Source organism: Cydia fagiglandana, chromosome 7 (assembly GCF_963556715.1).
Source record: "Cydia fagiglandana chromosome 7, ilCydFagi1.1, whole genome shotgun sequence".
Lineage (NCBI taxonomy): Eukaryota > Metazoa > Arthropoda > Insecta > Lepidoptera > Tortricidae > Cydia > Cydia fagiglandana.
This window is the reverse complement of record NC_085938.1, coordinates 6,455,384-6,473,204: the sequence shown is the minus strand read 5'-3', so window position 1 is coordinate 6,473,204 and position 17,821 is coordinate 6,455,384. Positions and strand designations below refer to the sequence as shown.

General features: G+C 39.2%; 1 protein-coding gene and 1 long non-coding RNA gene across 2 annotated transcripts in view; both read right to left on the bottom strand.

Annotated features, from left to right (window-relative positions):
* Positions 1-2,534: 2,534 nt before the first annotated feature.
* Positions 2,535-17,821, bottom strand: part of LOC134665795 (uncharacterized) — a 247,023-nt gene continuing 231,736 nt past the window's right edge. The window contains exons 2-3 of the long non-coding RNA XR_010098417.1: positions 2,978-3,531; positions 2,535-2,932 (exon numbers count right to left, since the gene is read on the bottom strand). This is a non-coding gene — a long non-coding RNA (uncharacterized LOC134665795). The remainder of the gene's footprint in view (positions 2,933-2,977; positions 3,532-17,821) is intronic.
* LOC134665782 (uncharacterized) lies at positions 5,684-16,126 on the bottom strand. The gene is made up of 4 exons (XM_063522765.1): positions 15,612-16,126; positions 15,331-15,507; positions 14,619-14,807; positions 5,684-7,407 (listed from the first exon to the last, which is right to left on the bottom strand). The coding sequence occupies exons 1-4, from the start codon at positions 15,804-15,806 to the stop codon at positions 7,114-7,116; spliced, it is 855 nt and encodes a 284-aa protein (XP_063378835.1). The 5' UTR covers positions 15,807-16,126; the 3' UTR covers positions 5,684-7,113.

The following is a 17,821-nucleotide window of genomic DNA, read 5'->3' as shown; positions in this document are numbered from 1 at the left end:
TCTGAATCATAATTAGGATCTAGGAAAGAAAAAGCCAAATTTCGACCTTCAACTTCTTAAACAACACCACTACGTACTATGTTACGAAGAGTAGGCTGATTATAGAGCTGTTATATTTAACTATTTTATAAAATTATCCATTGAATAGTTTGCTAGCAACTAAATTTTCCCCGAATAATTACCCCGTATCATAGAATTGAATAAAAGTAACCATTTTAATAAGGTGGTAAAAAAGAGATGAAATTATCTGTAGTACTTCAAATTAAATTTCTCTTAAGAGCGCTCTTACAAGAAAAGTCGAAATAATGCAAAATTGATGATACTAGTCGACGAAATTCAGGACTTTGTGCTCATTATTAGAAACAATGAGTACTTGTTCCAGTAAAAGCGTCTTCTTATCTTTTTAAATATCGTTGTAAATATTAGAAAAAGGACTTATTAAATTAGTAATGAATTTTTTTCTGATGGTCGTTTCCGAAAAACCCCGTGAAGCACTGAACGGCAAGCTCTTATTTGGAAATGTTGAGAAGTTTACTCTGCTAAACCTGGCTATTTTGTATTACTAATACCCTGTACTTTAGGCATATCAAACGATATTTTTCCTACATACCTTTGAGAAAGAGAAAATCAAAGTAAAACGAACTCAATTTTCTCTCCGAAACAAGTGTCAATTCCTACGAAAATCTACTTAATATCGAAGTCATTTTCATACTCAAACAATCTGCAACGTTTGTTTATACTGTTGGTATACATTAGTGTTTATGAAATTCTACTATAATTTTTTGGCAATTTTTTGAAAACTACTCTATATTACCGATGACGCGCGCTGCGCCAGCTCAGTGCCGCAGCAAAGCTTGTAGAGGTAGGACGTGTGTCGGTCCACTCCGCACATTTTCAACGGCGACGACGAGATTTTTTATCATTGTGTGCGGCGGGCGCCGTGTAAAACGCTATACTGTGTGCGTGTAAACCGCAACGAGAGACTTTGATCCTAGCACTCTTTTTATAGTATTATAATTTATAATGGTACTGTTTAATAAACTACCGGACAGGATTAAAAATATATGAAACGACCTGACATTCTATATGTATTAATTTTGACTCAAGATAGTACTCAGGGTCTGATGATGGAGCCGGAAAGTGGTCACCAGTACCAATCAACCATGCAACTAAACCACTTCGTGTTTAGGCTCGTTTTATTCGTCTCAACAAGATCTTTGATACAAGATAGTACTCAGGGTCTGATGATGGAGCCGGAAGGTGGTCACCAGTACCAATCAACCATGCAACTAACCCACTTCATGTTTAGGCTCGTTTTATTCGTCTCAACAAGATCTTTGACTTAAGATAGTATTCAGGGTCTGATGATGCAGCCGGAAGGTGGTCACCAGTACCAATCAACCATGCAACTAAACCACTTCGTGTTTGGGCTCGTTTGATTCGGCTCAACAAGATCTTTGACTTGAGATAGTACTCAGGGTCTGATTATGCAGCCGGAAGGTGGTCACCAGTACCAATCAAACATGCAACTAAACCACTTCATGTTTAGGCTCGAATTATTCGTCTCAACAAGATCTTTGACACAAGATAGTACTCAAGGTCTGATGATGGAGCCGGAAGGTGGTCACCGGTACCAATCAACCATGCAACTAAACCACTTCGTGCTTGGGCTCGTTTGATTCGGCTCAACAAGATCTTTGACTTAAGATAGTACTCAGGGTCTGATGATGGAGCCGGAAGGTGGTCACCAGTACCAATCAACCATGCAACTAAACCACTTCGTGTTTAGGCTCGTTTTATTCGTCTCAACAAGATCTTTGACACAAGATAGTACTCAAGGTCTGATGATGGAGCCGGAAGGTGGTCACCAGTACCAATCAACCATGCAATTAAATCACTTCGTGTTTAGGCACGGTTTATTCATCTCAACAAGATCTTTGATCACCTTTGACCACCTTCCAGCTCCATCATCAGACTCTGAGTATCACCTAGTGTCAAAGATCTTTTTGAGACGAATCAAACGAGCCTAAACACGATGTGGTTTAGTTGCATGGTTGATTGGTAATGGTGACCACCTTTCAGCTCCATCATCAGACCCTGAGTACTACCTTGTGTCAAAGATCTTGTTGCGACAAATCAAACGAGCCCAAACACGAAGTGATTCAGTTACATGGTAGACTGGTACCCGTGGCCACCTTCGAGCTCCATCATCAGACCCTGAGTACTACCTTGTGTCAAAGATCTTGTTAAGATGAATAAACCGTGCCTAAACACGAAGTGATTTAATTGCATGGTTGATTGGTACCGGTGACCACATTCCGGCTCCATCATCAGACCTTGAGTACTATCTTGTGTCAAAGATCTTGTTGAGACGAATCAAACGAGCCCAAACACGAAGTGGTTTAGTTGCATGGTTGATTGGTACCGGTGACCACCTTCCGGCTCCATCATCAGACCCTGAGTACTATCTTGTGTCAAAGATCTTGTTGAGACGAATAAAACGAGCCTAAACACGAAGTGGTTTAGTTGCATGGTTGATTGGTACCGGTGATCACCTTCCAGCTCCATCATCAGAGTCTGAGTATCACCTAGAGTCAAAGATCTTGTTGAGACGAATCAAACGAGCCTAAACACGATGTGGTTTAGTTGCATGGTTGATTGGTAATGGTGACCACCTTCCAGCTCCATCATCAGACCCTGAGTACTGTCTTGTGTCAAAGATCTTGTTAAGACGAATCAAACGAGCCCAAACACGAAGTTGTTTAGTTACATGATAGACTGGTACCCGTGGCCACCTTCCAGCTCCATCATCAGACCCTGTGTATCTTCAGTGTCAAAGATCTTATTGAGACGAATCAAACGAGCCTAATCATGTTACTACATGGTTGATTGGTATCCGTGACCACCTTAATCATCACCATTATCATCAGATCTGAGGATCTGATGATAATGATGATGATTAAGGTGGTGGTCATACCAGTTCGTTTTTAAACCCTCGTTGATACAAACTTTACAACCTATAGGTACCAAATGCAATGACGAAACATGTAAATAAGCGAGTACCTATAATTTCTTTCGAGTAATATACCTTCATAAGTACGAGTATGGGACTATTCATAAATTACGTCGTTTCAAATGGAAGGAGGGGGGGGGGGTCTGGACATCGGATGATGGTAGCATGACGTAGGAGGAAACAGAGTCATCCGAAGCATGATTTTTGGATGATTTGAGGGGTGGGGCCCCGGTCAAAAATCGTCAAAAATAGATGACGTAATTTATGAACAGCCCCTATGTACATTTGCACTGCATTTAATATTTTCGTACTTACCAAATAACAGTTTTAGGACTTTAAAAGTTAAGTACAGTTAATGTTGTTATGGTTGATTTCAATATGCTTCGCGAAGGATCAAGAATGTTTAATCCATCATTGTAGTGCGAGTGTGGTAGAAGGGATCGGAATACTGAGCTCGCACGGCCTGCCGCAGCGCGTAAAATACCTAAACTCGCTCAACCCCGAAATGTAATAGCGCTCTTAAACAATATTAACTTTAATAAACGTAAAGTATCAGAATTTCACATTTTTTGTTGGATTTTACAAAAAAAAATAAGTAAAATACGATAACCCCTAATTCCGGAACCAGTTCCGGAATTCCGGAATTCGAATCCAATATCGAAAATCAGTTCCGGAATTGGAGACCATCCGATATTGCAAGCCCTAATTGTAACACAAGGAATCATTGACCAAAAACGGGATTTTCTACCATATTCTTACCGTTAACAACAATTACCCTCAAAAATACGTAAATCAATAACCTACTATTTCATATGTAGGTACGTACGGTTTTGGTTCAACTCCTATACATTCTGAACTAGGAACCATTATCCAAAAAATGGTACTATTGCCCCCGGTCTACCCTATCATTTCCTGCACACCTTTTACAATAACAATGACCGTCTTTCATAGCATGCGAAATGAAACGGATATTTCTTGTTTTCTTTGCATTAGCATTTTTCTCTCGATAATTTAATCAATTTGCAACATAAGTATTAGAAGAATCGTCATAAATTCATAAATAACAAAATATAAAAGGACATATAGTGCGTCAAGCAAATCTTGTGAGTAGCAATGTAAAGCAAACTAAAGTAGGGCAACACTCAAAGAGTAGTATTGCGCTAAGAAAAGCAGCAATGTACAATGTGCATCGAACCAAAACTTTTGTTTCCGCTGAGCGCGCCTTGTCACGTACGTCAATTCAAATTGTCACTCGCGGATTCTCTATTGAAAATGTTTGAAATTGTTATTAATACGTATGGACGGACAATTTAAAAGCGGTGTGTGATGTTTATAAAAATGATTAACTAATTTGAAGATCTCAAAATAAAATTGTAAATGGACTATGCCGTTAAATAAATAAAATAAAAAAATAAATAAAAATAATTTATTTCAGACAGTTGACAGTCCATATTTTAAATGAAATAAAATTAAAATTACAATTAAATTAAAGATAAAATATTAAAATTAACAAACAACTTACACATAATTAAAATACAATTTAAATTTGAAATTACTATTAACATTCATAAATAACATTAGATTAAATTAAATTTACAATTATTAAAACTAACATGTAGGGAGGACCAGTGCTTTAGCAAGCCACTGTCCCACCTGTTACCCACTATAGCCAGGAGGCTGTGGCGGCTGTCACGCACCCTGCTTAGCATCGCGGCGCAACGCTTGCGGAGCGTGGCGTGGAAACCGTCCACGCTCGCGTCCGCAAACATTCCGGACGCGCTACAGTGCCGCGGCAGCCGCAACAGGACCCTGAAAGCGTCATTATACTGGACTCGCAGAGCGTTTAACGATCGCTGAGTGTATCTTGTCCATAGGCTACAGGTGTACAGCGATGTACAGTACGCTTTAAATAAGGTTATCTTTACTTGGGCTGTACATCGGCTGAACCTGCGCGCTATCATGTTTGCTCTCATCGCTAAAGCTCTGCGTTCCCTCTCGATGTCTGCATCATCGCGCAGATCTTCGGTAACCAAATGCCCAAGGTATTTAAATGAGCTCACTCTATTTAGTTCCTGGCCATCAAGAAGTATAGGAGGGACATACGATGGACTCTTGGTTCCGGCTTTAAAAACCATATATTCGCTTTTAAGCGCATTATACTTTACTTTACTTTATACTTTTAAACAAGAATGTATGAATAAAATCATTGCTTCAGCAGGTAGATGTCATACTGGATTTTCATATTTTATTAGATTTCTCAGTTGGCACTGTAGGCATTGTAGGCACCTTAGCTTTAATTAAGCACAGTCTTATTTAATATATTGGTATTTAATGGTGACACAGCAGAAATATCTCTTGAAATAGAATCGATTCAGAATATAAACATTGTAAACCATTTGTAAACAAACAAAATGATGGCTGTCATTCGCGATCCACATTCCACAGATAAAACACAGATGACACGCGATTTTCGAATTATTCGAACACAGTGTTGCTAACCCGCGATTTTTCAAATTTGCCGCCGTTTGCTACTGACAAGATTTGCTTGACCCAGTATACATTTATAGAAGGTTTCCCCGCGCGACGTTGCCAATTGGTTTAAAGGGCAACATTTGGATGTCAATAAGTCGACAATGAAAAAAATATATTTCAAATCAATTCAAATATGGAAGGTAGAGATGAGGAAAACAATCTTCATGTATTAAAAAGTGTCCCTCAAAAACATTAAATAGGCCGCGCCGCGGCGCCACTGTGCATCGCGAACCAATTTTTGACGGTCTTTTAGCCTTGTCGGTAGTGACCCCGCTTATGAAGCAGGAGGTCGCGGGTTCGAATCCCGATAAGAGTATTTATTAGCTTTTTATTATTTGTATTTGTAGGTATTTAATACCAATATATAAATTAATATTGATATACATATGTAAGTTGAAAAAGATAGAGAACAGAAATTGTGATGACCAGCATCACTGGAGGAGGCCTTCACCCTCACAGGAGGGGTTGTTGCAGAATAAATTACAAGAAAAAAATATAATTACTTACTACTTATTACATAACCAAGCATAATAGAACATTGATTTGAGGAATATTAAATATTATTGTAATACTAAACCTAATGTAAATTTAAGTTTATAATATTGTGTTTGTTTTACCGGCGAGAAATAAAAGGCTCTTTTTTGTTTTTCGTTTTTAATATTAATATAAAAGTAAAATATAAAAACACAAAACAAAAAAAAACACCCGAACACATTTTTATATATGTATAATGTAGTGGCGGATTTGCAGTCTTTGCCGCCCTAGGCCCCAGGCCCTGTAGCCGCCCCTTTCTCAGCACCCATCATATTGACTACATTTTGAGTTATTTCTTGTTAACATCAGCGAATGTTTTGTCACAATTTGCCTGCATCTGACCCTTGATCCAGTCTCTAGGTGTTGGTCGAGACTCTTCGCTATGAGACCGTCCGCTGAGACGACTATCGCAACAATGATCGTCGAGTCAACATCCCACATGGCGGTAATCTCGTATATAAAGTATTACTTACCTAAGTATCACTAGTGAGATTGAGTTGGAAATCAAAACCTGAGTGTGCGCGCTGCGCGGTAGTTTTCAGCGAATGCGAGTTCTTAGTTCGGGGCGAACTATTAGTAATTAAGACAATAACTTGGCATTTATCCTATTCATTTTAGTTTTGGTTTTGGCTGCGGCGTAACGTTTATTTTTATATTTTGCCAGAAAGTGGGCTCGCATAACTACGTACATATCGATAACATTTTTTAATATATGTTTGAAATGGTCGACACATCCAACTTTTATCAATGCTCCTTTTAGTCATTCTTGCGTAATTTCACTGATCGTCTCCATATTGGTTAAAGCTTTGCTTATTACTCTTAACATACATTTCTCTATCATTTTGGTCAGATTGAATAGATCGTCACTAGCATAAATTAACCCGCCGTATAAATCCATTTTATCGATTACGTCGTTTCTCACTAACAGTTTTCCCTCATTAGGACTCATTTGTATGAGTTTTAAACAATTATTGCATTTTACGATTTTTCGCAATTTGCGGACGATGTACCCAGCAATGTAAGACTGAACCGCGTCACTGGTTTACAGCCTCGTTGTAATCATGGTCTTCATAACCATCAATCAATGGTTCACCATTATCTAGTATATGGTCGAGGCTTTCCAGCCATGCTTGCTTAGCCTCGTTTGAACCAGTTACCATATCCTTTGCTCCTAGTAAGTTCTTCAGCAAATCTTTGCCGGAAACGTTACAACCTTTCGGAGGGCGTATTAGGGAAAAACAAGACGCCAATCGGTAAACTTGTGCAAACATTTTGGGATCAGGGTGATCGTTTCCTCCACACGAATATCTCATGACGGAGAAAAATCTCTGAAAACAAGTCAAAATTATTATTCAATAAAAAATATAGGACCTCGGGTCTCAAACTATCTCCATAATTTTATCTAAATTGGTTCAGCGGTTTAAGCGTGAAGAGGTAACAGACACACTTTTGCATTTATAATAGTACTAATATTTATATGGCTATGTTCGTTTTTTTAGCATTAGAAAGAAGGTAAGCGATAAAAAACGTCCACAGCCCAAAGTTACGCCTCATTTCAAAAGAATTAAACCCAAAAACACCAGGCAGAAATATATTGATGGGTACATTAAGTATATGGACTAGGTAGGAACTGTATCCTAAAAAAATATGTGCCACCTGTCATGCTTAACGGAGCTCTCTTAGACAGAGTACAGAGTTTCAAGTACCTAGGGCATATTGTTACTGCGGACCTCAAGGATGATGTGGATATGGAGCGGGAGCGGAGGGCGTTGTGCGTAAGGGCGAACATGTTGGCTCGCAGGTTTGCTCGTTGTAGTAGTGACGTGAAGATAACGCTTTTCAAAGCGTACTGCACGTCGCTGTACACGTGTGGCCTGTGGGCGGACTACACGCAAAGAGCGTACAACGCGCTCCGCGTCCAGTACAATAACGCATTCAGGGCGGTGTTGGGGCTGCCCCGCTACTGTAGCGCTTCGGGCATGTTCGCGGGGCCCACACGGCCTGTTTCCACGCCATCATGCGCGTGCGCGCAGCTGCGCTGGTGCGGCGCGTGCGGGCCAGCGCCAACACTGTCCTGGCGATGATCGCAGATCGGCTTGACTGTCCTTATATTGTGCACTGTTGCAACAGGCATGTAAGGACAGGTGTAGGTTAGTTTTGTATGTGTTGTTGTGTTTTTGTGTATATATTGTATATCATTATTGTTGAGAATTAAAATTGCCGCATAAGTGTACATACTCTAAATTAATTACTGAATTGATCGCTAGATGTCTCTTTTTAAAATGCAAACTAGCTAACGGTATGTTTTCCAAAAACAAGGGAGTCAAACAGTTTCCATGGTCAAGTCAGTAACCAAAAATAAAGTGACAGTGATACAGTGAAGTGTAGTAGTAAAAGTAACAGTGTATAGTGATAGGAAAGTGAACTTTAAAGTGCAGTGTATAAGTGCGGATTTACAACAGCCAGGTGCGAACATTTGGTCCTTCGAGCCGGATCAGGCTGTGACGCGAGTGATAGTGCAGTGCAAAGTGGACTCTATCGGATTGCACTAAGGACTATAATTGAGTAAGATCGTTCCGTTTATTTAAACTTAGAATTTCGCGAAGTGTGCTTTGGACTTGTAAAATTTTCCGCGATATTTGGGACTTAGAATATTTCGTAGTGTTTTGGACATAGTCTAATTTTCGAGTGTCCGAGACTTAGAAAATTTTCATAGAATTTAGGACATAGAAAAATTCTGTGATTAAAAGACTGAATATTTTTCACTAACCTTGTCTTAGAAGTTTGGAACTTAGAAAATTCTTGGAATTTGAACTTAGTCAAAATGGAAGCCTTATTCGTAGTACAAGCGGATAACTTACATCTTCTTCAGAAAACGGCTACAAACTTCAAGAAGTGTCCCAAGGCGAGACTAACCAAGTCATACTTGCAAGTCAGAGTGGAGAATTTAGACAAACTTTGGGAAGTTTTTCAAAACACTCACCGAGAGATAGTGAAGATAGCGACAACAGAACAGCGAAATAGTCACGAATATTTTACGCAAGAGATATACGACAATGGAGAAGAGTTGTATATAGACACCAAAGCGGAGATACTTGCGAAATTAGAAGGAGAGCAAACGAGTCATACATCAGGAACGGAGAAGCAATCCATCAGACCACAGAGCCAGGAAGTGAAGCTACCTAAGATTAATATACCACAGTTCAATGGAAATTACAATGATTGGGGGACTTTCAAGGATCTCTACACATCTCTCATTCATAATCAGAGTTCATTGAGCCCAGTGCAGAAATTGCACTATTTAAAGAGTAGTCTTAGTGGCGAAGCTGAACAACTGCTGAAGCACATTCAAATTACTGAGAAAAATTATGAAGTAGCATGGAATACCTTACACAACAGATACAATAACAAGAGGATTATGGTTAACTCAATCTTGAATAGATTTTTGGGTCAAAAGAAACTGAGCGTTGAATCTGCCAAAGGTGTCAAAGAATTGCTGGATATTTCTACAGAATGTCTGAACAGCTTGAAGAACAATGACATTAGTATCGATAACTGGGATCCAATCATAATACATCTATTGGTACACAAGTTAGATACAGAGTCACACAAGCACTGGGAAGAGGATCTGAAGACATTATCTGTGGAAGACTTGCCGACATTGGAACAATTCAGCAAATTTTTGGAGGGAAGATTTAGAGTTTTGGAGATGGTTCAAACTGCGCACCCAAAAGAGAAGCCTCAAGTTAGAGCCAAGACGTTCCATGCAACTGCTACGCCTAGCAGTAACACAGACTCCAACCAACAATGCGGTTTCTGTAACGAAGATCATTTCATCTACAACTGCAAGGAGTTTGCTAAATTGGATCCCGAGCAACGATCCAAGGAGGTTCAAACTAGGAGTCTTTGCTTCAACTGTCTACGGCCTGGACATAGCGTGAGATTTTGCAAACGTAATACGTCATGCCTGCGTTGTAAGAGGAAGCATCACACACTATTACACGTTACTAAACCTAACACTGTATCACTCGAAGAAAAACCAGAGAAAGAAAACAAAGAGCAAGCTACACCAACAATCAACATAGTATCTCACTGTGCCTCTCAGAGACGGGTTACTCTTTTAGCTACAGCACTAGTGAATATTATGACAAACAGAGGAGCACAAGTAGTTCGAGCACTCATAGATCCATGTTCGGAAGAGTCATTTATATCAGAGGAGACAGTCAACAAACTACAACTCAAACGAACAAGGGTGGAAGGTCAAGTGACAGGTGTTGCGAAGATGTCGACTCCAATCAAGCACGCGGCGGAGATACAAATTGTGTCGAGAATTAATGAGAGCTACAAGCTGAACTGCACCGCCTACGTGACGAAGGAAGTTACTGACATAATGCCTGTTACGAAGATCGATAAAGAACAATGGTCTCAACTACATGGTTTGGAGTTAGCTGATCCCACATACTACAATCCTGGAGAGATAGATTTGTTACTTGGTGTGCATGTCTATACAGACATTTTAATGAGTGGAGTCATCAAGGGCAAACCAGGATCACCGATAGCGCAACAGACGTTATTCGGATGGATAATTTCAGGCGGAGCACCCGCCGAAGAGCACGGGAAGAATGGAAGAATTGTTAGCATGCATTTGAGTGTGAGTCTAGACAACATGCTGCAAAGATTTTGGGAATCGGAGACGCTAGATAATGAGAGCAAAGACACTCTGACGCCTCAAGAGAAGAGAGCTGAAGAGATTTATGAGAAAACACTAGCGAGAGATGAGGATGGAAGGTTCATTGTTGGACTACCATTCGTACGAGATACACCGATTGTTCCCGAAAATTCCCGTTCAATTGCTGTCAAGAGACTTGAATGTCTAGAGAGGAAGTTAGCACACAACAGCAAATTGAAAACTGAGTACGATAACGTGATTAAAGAGTACCTTACGTTGAAACACATGGAACCGGTAGGCAAGCCTGAGAAAGATGAGAAAACAGTCTACCTTCCACATCATGCTGTGGTTCGCGAGGATCGGGAGACCACGAAAGTGAGAGTAGTTTTTGACGCATCCTGTAAAGGATCTAATGGAGTATCTCTCAATGACGAACTACTGGTTGGACCGACTCTGCTAGAAGAGCTAAGAGACGTCATCATGAGATGGAGACAAAACAAGATATGTTTTGTGGCAGATATCGTAAAGATGTATCGACAGATCAAAGTTCGAGAAGCAGACACTGACTACCAGAGAATTCTGTACAGATTCGATCCAAAAGAAGAGATTCAAGATTTCAGAATGCTTACAGTAACATTTGGCACAGCATCAGCACCATATTTGGCAATAAGGACACTAAAACAGCTGGCCAAAGAAGAGAAAGACGCATTCCCTATAGCATCTGAAATTATAGACAGAGACTTTTACATGGACGATGTACTTACAGGATTCGATGATGTGAAGTCAGCAATAGAAGCACACGAAGAGCTGAACAAAGTGATGAGCAAATGTGGATTTGAGTTACAAAAGTGGGCTTCTAACAGCAGAGAATTTATGTCGGCCATACAACCTGAAAAGAGAGAGAGTTCAAATACAGTAGACATGAATAGAAAGAGCCAAATAAAGACACTCGGAATAATTTGGAATATTGATGAAGACAAACTCAAAGTTACACAAAAAGAAATCAATACTGAGAAACCTGTCACAAAGAGAAATGTACTCGGACAGATCGCTTCACTTTTCGATCCGTTGGGTTGGTTAGCACCAGCAATCATGAAGGCAAAGATGTTCATGCAAAAGCTATGGCTGGAAAAGCTAGATTGGGATGAGGAACTACCCACAGATCTAAAAGAAGAATGGATCCAGTACCAAGAAGACTTACCTGCGTTATCAGCGATACAGATTGATCGTTGGACTGGTTCTAGTAAAAATTCAGCGATCGAGTTACATGGATTTTCTGACGCATGTCAGACAGGATATGCAGCAGTCGTGTACCTCCGAGTTATACCCAAAGATGGATCACAATGTCAAGTGGCTCTAATTACAGCAAAAACAAAAGTTGCACCAGTTGTTAAACCATTGTCTTTGCCACGCCTTGAGCTATGTGGAGCTTCTCTACTTAGCAAACTCATGAAACACGTGATGAGAGTTCTAAATATCGAGTTGCAACAAACCTACGCGTGGGTAGACTCCAAAGTGGTTTTAGCCTGGATAAAAGGAGATCCAAACAGATGGACACCCTATGTCAAAAATCGAGTGATTGACATAAGGAGCAATTTAGACACACACTGGTTATATGTAAATACCAAGGATAATCCAGCAGATCCAGCTTCCAGAGGTCTGTCACCCAGCAAGCTGAAACAAAATCAGTTATGGTTCAATGGTCCGGAATTCTTACGAGAACCTGATTTCACCATACCTGTCGACTCCATACCTGAAACAGAGTTAGAGAAACGCTTGTTAGTGAAATGTAAGACAACAACCATAGAAACAGACTCTGAAAAGCTTACCTTACTGAAGAAATACTCGTCACTACAAAAACTTCTGGACGTAATTTCATATTGTAGAAGATGGCTGAAGATCCTGAAAAAAGAAAAGAATGTTAGTAAACATATAACCTGTGAAGAAAAAGATGAAGCACTTACCTTGTGTTTAAAGATGTCCCAAGAGATAGAATTTCCTGAAGAGATTGATCACCTGAAAAGTGGAAAAGCTATTAAGAAAAGCAGTCGTCTACTGCAATTCACACCTTATCTGGATGATAAAGGTATTATCAGATTAGGAGGAAGACTGAAGCACGCAGAGTTGAGTATGGATCAGAAGCATCCCATTATTATAACTAAAAACAACGTATTGTTACCTGTTTTGTTGGATGATGCTCACAAAAACACTCTTCATGGAGGGCCGCATCTCATGACACCATATTTGAGAAGCAAATACTGGATTATTAAAGGAGGTTCTTCAATAAAGCAATTTTACAAGAAGTGTATAACGTGTGCAAGATACAATGCGAAGACGAATACTCAGTTGATGGGCAACTTACCGGAAGTTCGAGTAAAACCTTCACGCCCTTTCCTTATCAGCGGTGTTGACTTTGCCGGTCCCATCACATGCAGAATGAGTAAAGGTCGAGGAGCTAAGACATACAAGGCATATATTGCTTTATTCGTGTGTATGTCTACCAAAGCCATACATTTGGAACTAGTCAGCGATATGACCACAGAAGCGTTTATCGCTGCCTTCAAAAGATTTGTGTCTAGACGTGGTCATTGCAAAGAACTCTGGAGTGATCATGGTACAACATTCGTTGCAGCTGAAAAAGAACTATTGAAGATGTGGCAACAAGGTCGCAACGAAATCCCAGAAGACTTGCTGAAAAGTTTAGACGACAGAGGAACTCGCTGGAGATATATTCCCCCTGGAGCACCAAACTTTGGAGGACTATGGGAGGCCGGTGTAAAATCGACGAAGTATCATCTGAAAAGAATAATGCAAGACGCAACCCTGACGTTCGAAGAATTTTATACGGTACTTTCGCAAGTTGAAGCGTGCCTTAACTCACGTCCATTGGGTCCATTAGGCGATGATCTAGATTATTTGACACCAGGACATTTTCTGGTCGGCGAACCCTTGATTTGCTTACCAGATCGCAGTAATGAGCAGAGTAACATATCCAGTTTATCGAGATGGCAGTTGACCCAACGCATGCTACGAGATTTTTGGATTAAATGGCAAAGCGAATACCTTTCTCGTTTGCAATTGCGTCCAAAATGGAATACACCTAAGAAGGATTTAGAAGTTGGAGAACTGGTATTGATCAAAGATGGAAGATTTCCACCAGCAAACTGGAGAGTAGGTAGAATACTTAAGAAGTACCCTGGAACTGATGGATTGACTCGTATGTATGACATTCGCACAGCTTTCGGGATCACACAACGGCCGATTACCAAGCTGTGTCGACTTCCTAACTAGTGATCAAGGAATACTTCCTTGGCGGCGGAGGATGTTGAGATTTAAAATTGCCGCATAAGTGTACATACTCTAAATTAATTACTGAATTGATCGCTAGATGTCTCTTTTTAAAATGCAAACTAGCTAACGGTATGTTTTCCAAAAACAAGGGAGTCAAACAGTTTCCATGGTCAAGTCAGTAACCAAAAATAAAGTGACAGTGATACAGTGAAGTGTAGTAGTAAAAGTAACAGTGTATAGTGATAGGAAAGTGAACTTTAAAGTGCAGTGTATAAGTGCGGATTTACAACAGCCAGGTGCGAACAATTATTCTTTAATGTGATTTGTAAATTTTTAAATTTTATTGTTAATTTTAGTAGATTATATTTAAAAATGTAATGTTATTAATGTTGTGTAATCAAAATGTAAATAATGTAAAAATATGAGTATAATTAGCTTGAATTAATGAATTATAATTTATTTTTTATTTTTAAAAAGGCTTTCTGGACTTTCTCCAAAAGTAAGGCAGCATACATGATGCAGATTCCATACAAGCAGATTCATATTCATTGGATTACATAATTAGTAATTATTAATTACCTCCAACGGATCTTGAGATAGGGTTGCTGTCATCAAATACTTGTAATCACATGCAACATTCAGCATATCCAAAATTTCAAGTGTTGCCCGTAAAGTTACTTTTAATCCAGTTAACGTGCTCCTTGACACAGGTATTTTTTTTTCGAGCTTTTCCCAGTCTGCAAGGAATTCTAAAAATTCCTGGATTGCCTGAAAAAAGTATTTCTTCATTAAGTAAACAAGCTTCAAAGCTATACAATGAAATATTAAGAGGAAAGGGGACGGCCGCTTCTCTACACAAAAGTATAGTCAGTAGTAGACATTTACAGATATTAGTAAGGAGCAAAAAATATATTCCATACAAATTTTTAAATGTTCCTAATTTTTATATTAAACTAAAAATTACAGTATAGGCTGTATAGGTGCCAAGGGATATATTCAGGTTGCGAGGCGGCGGCGGTTCCGGCATATTAACATTAACACATAATATTCACTACCAGCAACGCATAATTATATTAATTCTAATTATAATCGGCATAAATTATTCTTCACTATAAGAGGTATCTACTAACAAAAATACATTAAAAGGTTGGCTACTTCTGGTTTAAGGCACCGTCCGGCCGGTCTTTCTTTATGACGGTCTTCCCTTAAATGTTATAGTGAGTAGACGGACTTAGCTGATAGACGGTCTTCTCCGCATTGACCTTAATTTTAATCGCCAACTATTTCTTACCTTTCTTCGTCTGCAATTTTCATTCACGTACAGAGCATCTCTTGGTATACGCGAAGACATAGCTTGTATCAAATTGAATACAAGATCAATAAATTTTTGTGTTGCAGTTGAATCCTTCAATTCCTCGCAATAGGGTTGATAGTGAGCCATGGCGACCGAAATTTCGTGACCAAACACCTGTTTTTATAAGATTAATAATATTAGTTTTGATGAGCCGAAAGTCCTACGAAATAAATCCGGACAATCAATGAAAATTATTGATTATATTTATAGGTACATACTTCAGTTGCAAGAGGAACATTCATTACTTGAAAACCCTTCGGTTTCAAATGCGCTGGTGTTAACTTGTAAGCGATTTTTAAGTTAGGCTGACGATAATTCTCTTCCTCTAATACCGCTTCCCAATGTCTTTTTTTCACAGTTCCGTAAGGGGTCTGAAAAAAGAATATTACATTAGTTTGACTTCGTATTATCATTTTATACAAGGCGAAATTGTTATCTCTGACCAAACTCTGAGGGGTGAATATAGGTCATACTTAACAACTTATACTATGGGACCAGCCCCGAAATCGTGAAAAAAAATCTGCTGTCTCATACATATTGCGGTGAATCAGTACAGTCAATGTTTTCTATTAAACAGGCGATTTCTTTTTCGTGATTTCAGGGTTGGCTATAGTAAAAGTTGTTCAGTATGACCTACATATTCACCCCTCAGAGTTTGGTCAGATATAATAATTACACCTTGTATATTTTTAAAATTATCATTACTCATGCATTACTCTTAATTAACCTTGAACTCTTGTAACTTATCATCCAAAGTAGATGTTCGAAAACATTTCACTAAATGATTAAAATCTGAAATCATCCATAACCGTCGTGAGCAGTCACAAGGGTGTTCACAGCTAACAGTGTCTTCATTTACACCGAATATTTTCCATACTCCTCGGTTCCAAGGTGCACCGTCCATCACGACAGCATCAACACAAATTCCGCTGTTTTCCATTAAAACAATACACTCTAAAACTAGTTTATGTAGCGGTTCGCTTTTGCATGAATTTTTCGATAAAAAGCAACCTAAGGCTTGAACCCATCTACCTCGAAAAGGCACAAACTTGAACACCAAAGCATGGTCCACTGTTGTATTTTTTAAATTATCTGGAGTGTGTTGCCCCAGGTCAACAAAACCATTAAATTTCATGGTTTGAGAATCAAAATAAACGCCTTCACTTAATTTCATTTCATCCACTAAAATAACTCCTCGTTTCTCCTCCTTCTTCATCGCCTCACATCTTTCTTTTAAACTAAAGAAAGTAGAGGATTGGAATCCATATGCAGAACAGCTGATTTTGCTGAGATACTTATTTAAAGTTTGTACAGAAGGAAGGGGTAAAATATTTCTTTTACGTATAAATTCATACGTATTCCTGCTTTTTATACGTATCAACATGCACTCATAAATCCATTCTAACGTATATCGACGACCTTTTGTATTATTTTTTTTCGCGGCTTCAAAACATGATCTCACGGCATTTTGAAATTCTTCAGGTAGTTTTGAAATAGATGCTTGTACTACGGTATCCGATTTCTTTGCACACTGCGCCTTAGCCAAGGAAATTTTCTCTCTTAATTGGATATTCTGCAATTATATGAACGGTCGATATGAAATTCGTTACTCAAGTAGGTACAATGTATAAAGTTATAAGCCGACAAGATATTGTAGTAATTAAAATGTGGCAACATCGTAGTGTCGTCCCGTTTTCTTAGATTGATTTGAAAGGGACGACACTACGATGTTGCCACTTTTTAATTTCTACAATTTCTTGTTGGTCTATAAGCGGGTGTGCGAATAAAAAACAACAGCTAAGTAAAGTGGTATCCAGACGGGACTGATCAAATCGGTTGATTTTATCAGAAATGAAATTGGCGTCAATCTCTAATTTTAGATTTATGGTGATATTAGAGCCCTCTACATTGAAAAAATCCAGAAATGGTATCCAGACTGGCCTCACAAATTGGTATTCTTGCATCTGCACTTCATTTTATCGGTAATATCGGTCATTATCGGCGGTTGAATTCGGCGAGCCAAATTGGTATTTGCATCCGCACTTCGATCCTGATTCGATCGGGCAATTGAATCAGATTGGCGAAAAATTTACTAATCTGGATACGCCTTAAGGGACTTCGAAATGATTTCGAAAAATATGTATGAAAACTTCTTGCTCAAGTTTCTTTTTGTATTATTTTACGTCTTTAATTATACAAATACAGTATATTATAGCGTCATTAGCGTCGCCTAGTACCCATAGTACAACTTTTGCTTAGTTTGGGGCTAGGTTGACCTGTGTAAAGGCCAGTACACAATGGGCCAGCGTGGGCCAGTCTGGGGGACGCATTTATGCGTTAGAGGGAGCAAGTGATATTGCTACCTCATTCTACCGCATGGCAGCGTCCCTTGGCCTGGCCGGCGCTGGCCCATTGTGTACAGGGGCCT